This window comes from Hyperolius riggenbachi, chromosome 4, assembly GCF_040937935.1.
Source record: "Hyperolius riggenbachi isolate aHypRig1 chromosome 4, aHypRig1.pri, whole genome shotgun sequence".
Lineage (NCBI taxonomy): Eukaryota > Metazoa > Chordata > Amphibia > Anura > Hyperoliidae > Hyperolius > Hyperolius riggenbachi.
In genome coordinates this window covers 448,372,805-448,385,279 of record NC_090649.1, presented here as the reverse complement: position 1 = coordinate 448,385,279, position 12,475 = coordinate 448,372,805, and the positions used below count along the sequence as shown (strand labels likewise).

The 12,475-nt window shown below is 44.5% G+C and overlaps 1 protein-coding gene across 1 annotated transcript in view; it reads right to left on the bottom strand.

The window, feature by feature from the left end:
- GLP1R (glucagon like peptide 1 receptor) overlaps positions 1 to 12,475 on the bottom strand; it is a 293,472-nt gene that overhangs the window by 53,075 nt on the left and 227,922 nt on the right. Inside the window, exon 10 of the mRNA XM_068233438.1 lies at positions 2,940 to 3,009. Within this exon, the coding sequence (XP_068089539.1) occupies positions 2,940 to 3,009 (70 nt within the window). The remainder of the gene's footprint in view (positions 1 to 2,939; positions 3,010 to 12,475) is intronic.

The window sequence follows — 12,475 nt, the reverse complement described above, 5'->3', positions numbered from 1 at the left end:
TCTTCAGTGTTGTGGTTCAGCTATGAACTTCCCCTTCCAGTCCCCTCTCTGCACACTGCCTGTGTGATATTTAGATTAGTGCAGCTTCTCTCTGCTCTCCTATCTTTTACAAGCTGGATAAAGTGTCCTCTGAGCTGGCTGGGCTTTCACATACTGAGGAAATTCAGACAAGGGCAAAGCTGTTTGCAGGAAGAAAGGAGCAGCCTGAAACTTCAGTGCATGAGAGCAGAAGGGGGAAAGAAACACACAAATGATCTCTTGAGATTCAAAAGGAAGGGTGTATACAGCCTGCTTGTGTATGGATGTATTTTCTATGTGTGGACATACTGTACATCAACCTACTTCCTGTTTTGGTGGCCATTTTGTTTGTTTATAAACAAACTTTTTAAAACTGTTTTTAACCACTTTTAATGCGGCGAGGAGCGGCGAAATTGTGACAGAGGGTAATAGGAGATGTCCCCTAACGCACTGGTATGTTTACTTTTGTGCGATTTTAACAATACAGATTCTCTTTAAAGGACAACCAAGGTGACAAGTGACATGATTACATAAACACGTGTATGTACAGTGCCAAGCACAAATATAACTATGCTGTGTTCTTTTTTTTCTATCTCTGCCTGAAAGAGTTAAACATCAGGTATGCAAGTGGCAGTTTCTGTCCAGGTCAGGACTGGGTCAGACTATAGCATAGCCCTCACAGCAGGGGCATAACTAGAAGTCCCTGGGCCCCCCTGCAAGAATTTGGCTCATGGCCGTTTTAGAGGGGCAGGAGGGGTCGCAGCATGAGGGGAGAGCTTGGTAGCACGTCGGTGGGGAGGGGGGATGGTCCCCTCCTCCCTCACCTCGGGCTCTCCCCTCTGCGCTCCCCTTGTGCATCTATCTAAGGGGCAGCAGCGGCAGCTATAATTACCTCCATTCAGCACCAGAGGTCTCCGATCTGCAAGGGCTTCACATTACTTCCTGTTTTAACGGGAAGTAATGTGAAGCCCTTGCAGATCGGCAACCTCCGGTGGAGAATGGAGGTAATTATAGCTGCTGCTGCCGCCACCACTGCTGACACTTACATAGATGCTAGAGAGGAGCGCAGAGGGAAGAAAGCCAGAAGTGAGGGAGGGGGGGGACCGTCCCCCCTCCCCACCGACGTGCTACCAAGCTCTCCCCTCATGCTGCGACCCCTCCTGCCTCCCCAAAATGACCATGAGCGGGCCCTGCTTTCCCTATTGTTACGCCAGTGCCTCACAGATAAGTAATTGCAGCCATAAAACACTGTCCTGCCAGTAAATGGCTTCTGAGAGCAGGTAAGAGATAAAAAGGGTCAATAATTCATAGATTTGAGCTCTGGAATACTTCAATGAAGGTTTCATTGAGCAGAGACAATAAAACAGTAAAAACTTAAAAACTAGATTTAAATATAAAATAAAATTGTGGGATATCTAAAAAAAATGGCATTTTTAGCAGACTGAGGATATAGACAATTGTTTTTCTCATCATTTTATTTTCACCTCGGATGTCCTTTAACCAACCAGTGTAAATCGCCGGCAGTACTCACAGAGGTGAAGCCAATTTCTTAGGCTGTTTGTGGGCTCTGCCTCTGCCGTGCTTAAAGACTGAGTTCCATGGCTCCCCCAAGGTTAATAAACTATTGGATTTTAACTTAATACAGAGTTCGTGGTATGTATATAGCGCCGTATTAGTAACTGGGCCTATTTTTTACACTGGGGCCCATATGCAATTAACTTTTTCTCCTGAGTTTTCTCTTCTTTGCCCTTTAAAGAGAGAGGAGGAGTGAGGCAAGGCGGTTCTAGTAACAAAGGGACCTCCGGACAAAATTAACCCAGGCCAGCCCCCCCAACAGGCCCCTCCCCTTCGGCAGAGCAGGCCAAAAAAAAAAGCATTACAGGGCCTTTTGTTGTTGCCATCTTCTCTACCATATGGGCAACCTAGGTCACCCCCAATTTAACTGTGGTCACCAGGGGCCCCTGCCGGGTTTTGGGAGAGTAGTGATTCGCCTGTCCCAGCTGCCACGCTTCTCCATTAGTCCACAGCTCCATGCATTGCCTTTCTCATCCTCACAGGGGGACTCTCCTCCATGACGGTGACTCAAACACAGGAGTGCACGGAACCAAGAACCAATGGAGGAGCATGCCGGCCGGGACAGGTGAGTCACTGCTGCCAAAGACTCTGCAAGGGCCCCGGGGGCCACAGTTACATTGGGGGATGATCTGGGGGTCTGGCAGCTGGCTTAGGGCCCTGGGGCAGTTGGTAGGGCCCACCCTGTTGTGAGGAACCCTTTGCACCCGCACAGAGTCATGGACATTTGGAGGAGCGCACGCCTGACAGAACAGGTGAGTTACTACACTACAGTGGCCCTGAGACCGGAGCTGGATCATCCACAAGGCAACTTAGGCAGGGGCCTAGGGCGTAATGGGTGTCCAGGAGTTTAGCAGGCACATTTTCTGATCCCCATTCCCCATCTTACCTTGTGAAAGAAGCTTGGTGGCTTGCAAGAGGAGAACAATTTGCCACCTTGCCTGGGCCCCCATTTCATGATAATCCTTTACCGGGAGACTAAAAAATGTTTTATGTGGGAGAGCTGTGGGGGGAAGGGGGGGGGAACACTGGTGGGGTGTCAGATGAATTTGGGAACCCCTAATGACACTATGGGGTGGGGAGACTATCAGGAGGGCCCCCAGGTTAATTTTGCCCGAGGGGGTCTATTATACCTCTAACCGGCCATGTTCCTTGCTCCAGGAGGAATTTGAATATGTTTATGGACTGCAAACCACAAAGTGTCATAAAACACGAACATTCAGCTTCACACTGAGAATACACAATGCTGAGCTGTCAGATGGAAATGATATATGAATGCTCATAGGTGGTCTGTAGCACATCTCTCTGGGGTCGCTGTATCGGTGAGATGTAGTCTGCTTATAACTCACCCCAATAGCGATAAGGATGGGGAGGCGGATGATGAGCCAGTAGTTCATATTGTAATTCCTGGTCCAGCATCTACAGAGGAGACAAGCGCAGATATTAGTCACAGTGATGCCCCGATTCACACAAACGTTCCCATCATGATTTAGTGAAAGACGGATGGCGGTTCTGTCAGGGTTGGCAGCTTTCATGCAGACAGTAAAATGAATGGAGACAAACCATCTGTGAGAAGCCGTTATGACTAATGATGTCGGTATTGTGTCATCGACTGGTCCAAACACAGTTCCAAGCCATCAGCTGCCTCCCATTCGCAAACCTAATGTGATCCACGCAGCCACTGTATGCCTCATACCTGCACTGCAGTCCTGCTAAATACCAGGCCTGGCTAATGGTCTAATACACACATTTTATTATGTATTTATATAGCACTGACACCTTCTGCAGCACTTTATAGAATACATAGTCATGGCACTGACTGTCCCCAGAGGAGCTCACAATCTAATCCTACCATAGTCATAGTCTAATGTCCTAGCACTTTATTATAATAATAAAAATAATAATTGGTACTGACCTCGTCAGCACTTTGCAGGGTACATATTCATGTCGCTGGCTGTCCTCAGAAGAGCTCACAACCCCCTCCCCCCAGGGTTCAGCCAGCCATACTGAATATAAACTTTGTAGAGCTGTCATCAATAGGAGTTCCAAAAGAAAAGAAAAAAAAGGGTATATGTTACATCATGCAGAAAAGCCCAACTTCACTGAACCACACTGAGAGTCCTGTCAGGTGAAGAATAGCTCACTGTTTAATTCTGAAGGGAGTGAAAAAAAAATGCCTAGGCTAAACATCACAGGGAAGGTGGGGTTACATTCAATATAGAGCAATACATAGATATAGGAAGTGTGTGATGCTGAAACCAGGAACATTACCATAAAAATTGGTATCCTGAATAATCTACTGCATTCTACTGTATGTCACTACACTCTGCTTCCCCCAGCTGCTGTGGAGAGGCAGAAGCAGGAGAGCGGCTTCCTGTAGCGGCGATGTATAGCACCGTTACCATGGGAACCGCTGCCCTGCTTCCTGCCTCTTTGCAGCAGCTGGGGGACGCGCTGCTGTGAAAAAAGAAGACTGGACATGGAGGAGAGGGGCTGACAGCGCAATATAAAAGAGGAAGCGGCCGCCAGCTAAGGTAACACAGCAGCAGCCACTGTGGCACCAATGCCTAAGATACTCTTTCCTCCACAGCAACCTCTGTCTGCCTGGCCACCTCCCCCTCAGTTTTTGAGAACTATTAGAGATTGTCAGCCAAGATAGGATGTCAGTTAGCAGCGAGGCGTGGCTTCAGCAGGCAGACGATATACTTCTTCCCATGCACACCCCATCTGACTAGAAGGGGAGTGTTTCACCCATAGGTCACTTTTCCCTCAGAAACCAGGAAAAAAGTGATTGACTCGCATATAAGCCTCGGCCCCAGTATAGCCCCCTCCACAGTAGCCAGATGTGCCCCCAGTACAAGTCATCCCTTCTCCCCATAGCCAGATTTGCCCCAAGGATGATACAGCTGTGTCACAATATGCTACTAGATGGTGTCATAGATATAAGACACAGCAATTGCCACACAGGAAGAAACCCAACCATTGCACTGCTGACACCTTGCTTGCACTCTTAACTCCACAATCCTAGGGGGCATGGAGACAGAAGGGTGCCAGCTGGAAAGAGTAGGATCACTAGTGCACAATCCTTATGCTCCTCTGCCAGTAACAAAACCTGCTCTACCATCCGTTCTGCTCCACTGACTCGCATATAAGCCGAGGGGGTAGCTTTTCAGCACATTATTTGTGCTGAAAAATTAGGCTATTATGCGAGTATATAAGGTAGTTTTGTTTTTAATATTGCAAAAAGTATCATTAATTTGTACCAACAATTTCATACATGCTTATTTAAAATATTGGATAGCTCTCAACTGTCCCTTTTCAGAGGGAAACCATATCCCTCTGTCCCTCTTTCTTCCTCATGTATCCCTGATGTACAGATTTATGTAAATATATATCTTTTTCTAATGAAAACTGTGATTTGGCTCCAAACTTTATTCGCACTCTTTAAATTGATTTTTTTCTTAATGTCAAATGTTAATATGAAGAAAAACTGGTGGTGATAGAAAGAGTGGCTTGAATTCTAAGATGACATCATGAAATTTAGTGGTTTGCGTGGCTAATGGTGTGGTAGGGGTGTGAGTAGCGTGTTGGCAGGGGCATGTCTTAAAGTGTCCCTCTTTTTCCTCTCTAAAAGTTGGGAGGTAAGATATTGCTGTATTAACTGTGTGTGGAAAACAGTGCCTGAACTGAGTCTTTAGGATAAAAAGCAGCCTAACAGAAACTGCCACTGACTGACTCACAAGCTTTAAAGGACCACTATAGTGTGCAAGTGAGTAGGGAGGATGGCTGTTAACTTACTATTTTGGCAGTTAAACTGCTATTTAGGAAATGCTGTTGAAAACAAAGAAAACCCTGAGAATCCACCATGAGGAGATGGACTGGCCCAAAATCTGTCATTTCTGTCAGATTTTAACTGCCAACTTTTTTCGCGATAGTGGTCCTGAAATGCTGGTTCTGGGGTACTGAACAGTTTCTTAAGCACCCTGGAACCATTACGATAATGGCAGTCTTCATGAGACAGAGATTTTACTTTGTTACAGGTCCCCTTTAATTGCCCCACAGCAGCTGTGTGGGAAACCCCCTACAGACCATTCATGTGTCAGTACATTCCATCCGTGTCTGATTCCCTCTTGGTGGTTTATAGGACTTTACCTCTGATCTGTTGTTAATTGGACCTATTTACTTCCCCATAATACGGAACTGGCTACAAAATTGGTCTGTTTTCTCTTTCATTAAGTTTATGTCTCCATCTGGTGCCCTGTAGCTTGCCAGGCTGCTAAAAGCTCGAATCACGGCCTCTGGGTACCAGCGTGGCACCTTATGTCACCAGGCCTTGGCGGATGTCGGGTACATGGAGAAGGAGGAGTAGGAGAAACTGCGCTACATTTGTCAGGAAAGAGATTATCTTCACGCCGTCGTCTGTCTTGTGCCAAACAGAACTGACAAGAGCCTAAAATGACAGAAACTGTAAAACAATCAAAGCTTGGCGGAAAAGCATCAAAACAGCAGAGAATAAACCCTTCACTCCGCCAACAGCTTCTTACTGTCACTACGGCTGTTACACGCTCTATATGTCAGCTCCAAAATAACTATAATGTTCACTTACTGTAAACTTACATCTAAAAAAGCGCAGTGGAAAGCCGCTAGTAGAGTACTGGTAAAATGACTGATATTCTACTATTGTGCAATGAGTAATACAAAGGAAGAATATCGGTGTTGTTTACCAATATTTTACTATCGCTTAACTTAAAGCGGACCTGATCTCAGAACTTCCTCTCTGCTCTAAAAGATAAGCAACAGCATAATAACCTTTAAAGAAAAACATTTCTTTGCTACAGCTAATACAAATCTTGCAATAAATCTGCAGTGTGTCTACTTCCTGCTTTTATGGAAGCAGACATAGGGTTAACACCCTGTGTTTACTAATGAGCTCTCTGCCCTGGCAGGAGCTGACACAACTGAGGGATCAAATTACACTTGTGATTAGTCACAGATGAAGGGGAATTAGACAGTCTAAACTCTCTAAATACATACAGGGTGCATTTCTCTGTGTTTTCCTTCTGTCCTGTGCAAAAGTTCCGGTCCACTTTAACCGTATTCTTGAACCCTCCTTCTAAGGATCCCTAACCCAGCCAACTCTCTCCCTCCCAGCGAAATCTCAGCCGAAATCAGCACCATCTTCACCATTAAACTCACACCCCATCGCCTAATTACAATATTTTGCGCTGTTACCTAAATTACCCACTGGGCACCGCTATAGCCGCAATTAACATGGTGGTCTGTGGGGTGCCCCTTTTACAGAACAGTCCAAATTTCCTACTTAGGTATAGTTAGAGTACATAGTTGTTGTATAAATACATACTAATGCCTAGTGGATAGCATTCTAGCCTTGCAGAATGCTGGCCTAACACTTACAGGTACCAAGGTGCAGTTAGGCTACACTTTGGATGGCCAGCGAGCCAATCTCTCGGCTTGGGGTGCTTTACTGGTGCTAAGAAGCGGATTGGAGGTGCTATAGCACCAGCAAACCCCCCCCCCCCCCCCCCCCCACCACACCTATCGCAATATTTACTATACTAATATGTCCTCAGGGTCATTACATGGAACTGCCAGATGTACGTCATTTAAAGAAAACCGCCAACAAACGCAATGCTGGATATCAGAGCAAGCTGTGTGTTACATACTGTAGTTCTATATCAGATACCTATTATTTGTGATATTGGGGAGTGTTGGAACATGGCTTTTGAGTTTGGAGACATTGGCCCATATGCAATTCCACTTTACTCCTACATTTTCTCCTAGGAGATAATTTTTCATCCTCTATTTAAAGTAACTTTCCAGCACTTTTCAACTAAAAAAGTACTAAGAAGTAAGTGCAAAAGTACTATCAAAATTATTTTTAGTATTTTCTTGCTTGTTGGTGGCTTAAAATGCATTTTATTGACAAATGTAAAAATATCTCCTAGGAGAAAACTCAGGTGAAAAAGTGAATTGCATATGGCCCATTGTTTCACAATAAAGACTTTACTATTCACACACGTCTGAGATTGGTTTATTCAGTAGGATGCACACTGATTTGTGATTTTGTCACTTGTATTTTCTAAAGCTTGGAATCATAGCTTAAAGCTAATGGATTGATATCCTGAAGATTTTTCACTGTTTTGACAACTTTTTAACCCTCTCTGTATTTTTGATCAGTTCAGTTTTTGTTGTTTTCTTTTGTATACGTTTCCTTTTTGTTTTTGTACATTTATATTAGTTGTTTTACTTGTTTATCTTTTTGCTTTTGTTCTTTGCATTTTTGGTACTGGCAAATTCTTGTTGTATTGGCAGCTTTAATGAACGAATTGATATTTAAAAAAAAATACTCGGTTCTTCAAATTTGTCTAGCACTCTTGTCTTGGTTCCTCATATTTGATTAGTGCTCAGTCTGGGTTCTCCACATTTGACTAGCACTATTCTAGAAGTTAGTGCTAGCCTATAATGTTGAGCTTGAATTTCACATAGTCATAATTTCCTGTCACAATTCCAAATTAGGGTACAAAACCCTAATGTAACATTTCCACTAAATTGTAATTCATTTTGTGTTCAACCCTAATTACGGTATGTTTCGTAATTTGGGGATTTTAAGTACTTATGCCTAAATGATAAATTTGATTATTCATCCTTTGGGAACAAGTTAATTTTTTTTTTCAAAAAGACCTTGTAGTTTAAATTCTGAGAATATCAATTTAATACAAATTTCAAAGAAAAAGATGTTTTCCAAACTCTGGTTCCCTATACATAGAGTTGAGCTGAAATTTTCGAAATTTCGCATTACTATAATTACGCATGCGAAATTCGCGATTACGATGCGAAATTGCGGTAGCGTAATTGCCATTAAAATCGTAATTGAAAATACCGTAAGCGTAATTTTCAATGCGAAATTTCGCGTTTCGTTCATGCCGTAATTTCGCATAAAACGCTACCGTAATTTCGCGTTAAACCGTAACGCTCCATATAATATAAAAAAGCCGCCGACTTTAAGGGTTAATAGCAAAGCCCCCTTAAATGCTAAGAGCCTCAAATTTGGAGAATATATTAAGGAGATCAGGAGGAATAAGAGGGAAAAAATTTTTTTCAAAAAGACCTTATAGTTTTTGAGAAAATCGATGTTAAAGTTTCAAAGGAAAAATGTAAACATTTAAAAACCCGCCGACTTTAACGGTTAATAGCAAAGCCTGCTTAAAGTTTAGGAACACCAAATTCCCAGGGTATATTAAGGGGATCAGTGGGAATAAGAGGAAAAAAAATTTTTCAAAAAGACCTTATAGTTTTTGAGAAAATCGATGTTAAAGTTTCAAAGGAAAAATGTAAACATTTAAAAACCCGCCGACTTTAACGGTTAATAGCAAAGCCTGCTTAAAGTTTAGGAACACCAAATTCCCAGGGTATATTAAGGGGATCAGTGGGAATAAGAGGAAAAAATTTTTTTTCAAAAAGACCTTATAGTTTTTGAGAAAATTGATTTTTAAGTTTCAAGGGCGAAAATGTCTTTTAAATTCGGAAAATGTCAGTTTTTTTTGCACAGGTAACAATAGTGTATTATTTTCATAGATTCCCCCAAGTGGGAAGAGTTTTACTTACTTCGTTCTGAGTGTGGGAAATATAAAAAAAAAACGACGTGGGGTCCCCCCTCCCAGACCTCTTTAACCCCTTGTCCCCCATGCAGGCTGGGATAGCCAGAATGCGGAGCACCGGCCGCGTGGGGCTCCGCACCCTGACTATACCAGCCCGCATGGTCCATGGATTGGGGGGTCTCGGAAGGGGAGGGGCAGCCAAGCTTTCCCCTCCCCCTCCGAGCCCTTGTCCAATCCAAGGACAAGGGGCTCTTCTCCACCTCCGATGGGCGGTGGAGGTGGAGGCCGCGATTTCCTGGGGGGGGGGGGGGTTCATTAGCAGACCAATGGGGTTCCTTTAAATCAGAAGGAACCCCATTGGTCTGGTAAGGACCAATGGGGCTCCTTGGAGCCCAAATACAAAGATGCTTACAGAGCTCTGAGCTATATAGCTCAGAGCTCTGTCGGGTGCGTGCGGGACGCTAAGTCCCCGCCGGCTCCCGCTGTCCACCCCGCCCACATCTGTCACCCACATGTCACCCACATGTGGGTGACATGTGGGTGACATGTGGGAGAGGCGGGGAAGGCAGCGGGAGCCGGCGGGGACTTAGCGTCCCGCACGCACCCGACAGAGCTCTGAGCTATATAGCTCAGAGCTCTGTAAGCATCTTTGTATTTGGGCTCCAAGGAGCCCCATTGGTCCTTACCAGACCAATGGGGTTCCTTCTGATTTAAAGGAACCCCATTGGTCTGCTAAGGACCAATGGGGCTCCTTGGAGCCCAAATACAAAGATGCTTAGGGAGCTCTGAGCTATATAGCTCAGAGCTCTGTCGGGTGCGTGCCGTGCGGGTGCGGCGGCTGAGCGGCGAGTGGCGTCGGGTGCGGCGTAGTTACAATGTAACAAAGTTGTTACATTGTAATAACTTTGTTATATTGTAACTGATTAGTATATTTCCGAGGATATTGCGTGGGAACTGGCTTTTAAAGGGACAGGTAAGTATTAATGGTTAATTAAGAATATTAAAGGACTTTTTTCGTGGTTATGTTTTTTGTTCAATTAAAATACTTTTTCTAAGTGTCTGTGTGTTTATTTACTTTTAACTCTTAAAGGAAATGGGTAAGGGGTACAAGTACCTCTATACTCATTTCTCCTGGGAGGGGGGGTGGGCATCTGGGGGACCCCTTTTTAAAGGGGACTCCCAGATTCCACCATGAACCCCCCCCCCCCCAGGAAATCGCGGCCTCCACCTCCACCGCCCATCGGAGGTGGAGAAGAGCCCCTTGTCCTTGGATTGGACAAGGGCTCGGAGGGGGAGGGGAAAGCTTGGCTGCCCCTCCCCTTCCGAGACCCCCCAATCCATGGACCATGCGGGCTGGTATAGTCAGGGTGCGGAGCCCCACGCGGCCGGTGCTCCGCATTCTGGCTATCCCAGCCTGCATGGGGGACAAGGGGTTAAAGAGGTCTGGGAGGGGGGACCCCACGTCGGTTTTTTTTTATATTTCCCACACTCAGAACGAAGTAAGTAAAACTCTTCCCACTTGGGGGAATCTATGAAAATAATACACTATTGTTACCTGTGCAAAAAAACCTGACATTTTCCGCATTTAAAAGACATTTTTGCCCTTGAAACTTAAAAATCGATTTTCTCAAAAACTATAAGGTCTTTTTGAAAAAAAAAATTTTCCTCTTATTCCCACTGATCCCCTTAATATACCCTAGGAATTTGGTGTTCCTAAACTTTAGGCAGGCTTTGCTATTAACCATTAAATTCGGCGGGTTTTTAAATGTATACATTTTTACTTTGAAACTTTAACATCGATTTTCTCAAAAACTATAAGGTCTTTTTGAAAAAAAAAATTTCCTCTTATTCCTCCTGATCTCCTTAATATATTCTCCAAATTTGAGGCTCTTAGCACTTAAGGGGACTTTGCTATTAACCCTTAAAGTTGGCGGCTTTTTTATATTATACGGAGCGTTACGGTTTAACGCGAAATTACGGTAGCGTTTAATGCGAAATTACGGCATGAACCCACTGCAATGCGAAAATTACGCTTACGCGAAATTTCGCGAAATCCTTCTTCATTACGATTATGTACTTACGGCCATAATCGTAATTACACTAATTACGCGAAATTTCGCGAAATCGTAATTAGGTCATTACGCTCATCTCTACCTATACAATACAAGTATACAGAACTTGGAACTCAATATACGGTATATGAAAGTGCACTGCAGCAAAATATCTATTTTTATTTATTTTGATATATAGATATGCGGACCTGAGAGTGGAGGACCACAAGGGTTATCGAGGGGTGTCCCGGCCTGCAGCAGTGGTGGAGGTGCACACCATTCCGTGGCAGCTGAGGAACTACAAGTGCCAGCCGGTGCCCAACTGAACGGGACACAGCCCGTACCCAAACTAAAGAGCGGAACCTGTGAGTGCAATTGGTTTTATGCTACAATAAATTTTTATGGTTTTACACTATGTGAAGCATTTGTTTTGAGGTCATGCTTACCGTATATACTCGCATATAAGCCGACCCGCATATAAGCCGACCCCCCAACTTTTCCATGGAAAAACAGGGGAAAATGATTGACCCCCATATAAGCCGGGGGTAGGAAATGCTGGATTGGTGCAGGCCGCGTAATCCCCCCAGTGTGTCCCAGTATAGCTAGTATAGTGCCCAGTATGGGTATGTAGTGCCCCAGTATAGCTAGTATAGTGCCCAGTTTAGCTAGTATAGTGCCCCAGTATGGCTAGTATAGTGCCCAGTTTAGCTAGTATAGTGCCCAGTTTAGCCAGTATAGTGCCCAGTTTAGGTAGGTAGTGCCCCAGTATAGCTAGTATAGTGCCCAGTATAGCTAGTATAGTGCCCAGTATAGCTAGTATAGTGCCCCAGTATAGCTAGTAGAGTGCCCCAGTATAGCTAGTAGAGTGCCCCAGTATAGCTAGTAGAGTGCCCCAGTATAGCTAGTAGAGTGCCCCAGTATAGCTAGTAGAGTGCCCCAGTATAGCTAGTATAGTGCCCCAGTATAGCCAGTATAGTGCCCCAGTATAGCTAGTAAAGTGCCCAGTTTAGCTAGTATAGTTCCCAGTATAGCTAGTATAGTGCCCAGTATAGGTAGGTAGTGCCCCAGTATAGGTAGGTAGTGCCCCAGTATAGCTAGTAAAGTGCCCAGGTTAGCTAGTATAGTGCCCAGTATAGCTAGTATAGTTCCCAGTATAGCTAGTATAGTGCCCAGTATAGGTAGGTAGTGCCCCAGTATAGGTAGGTAGTGCCCCAG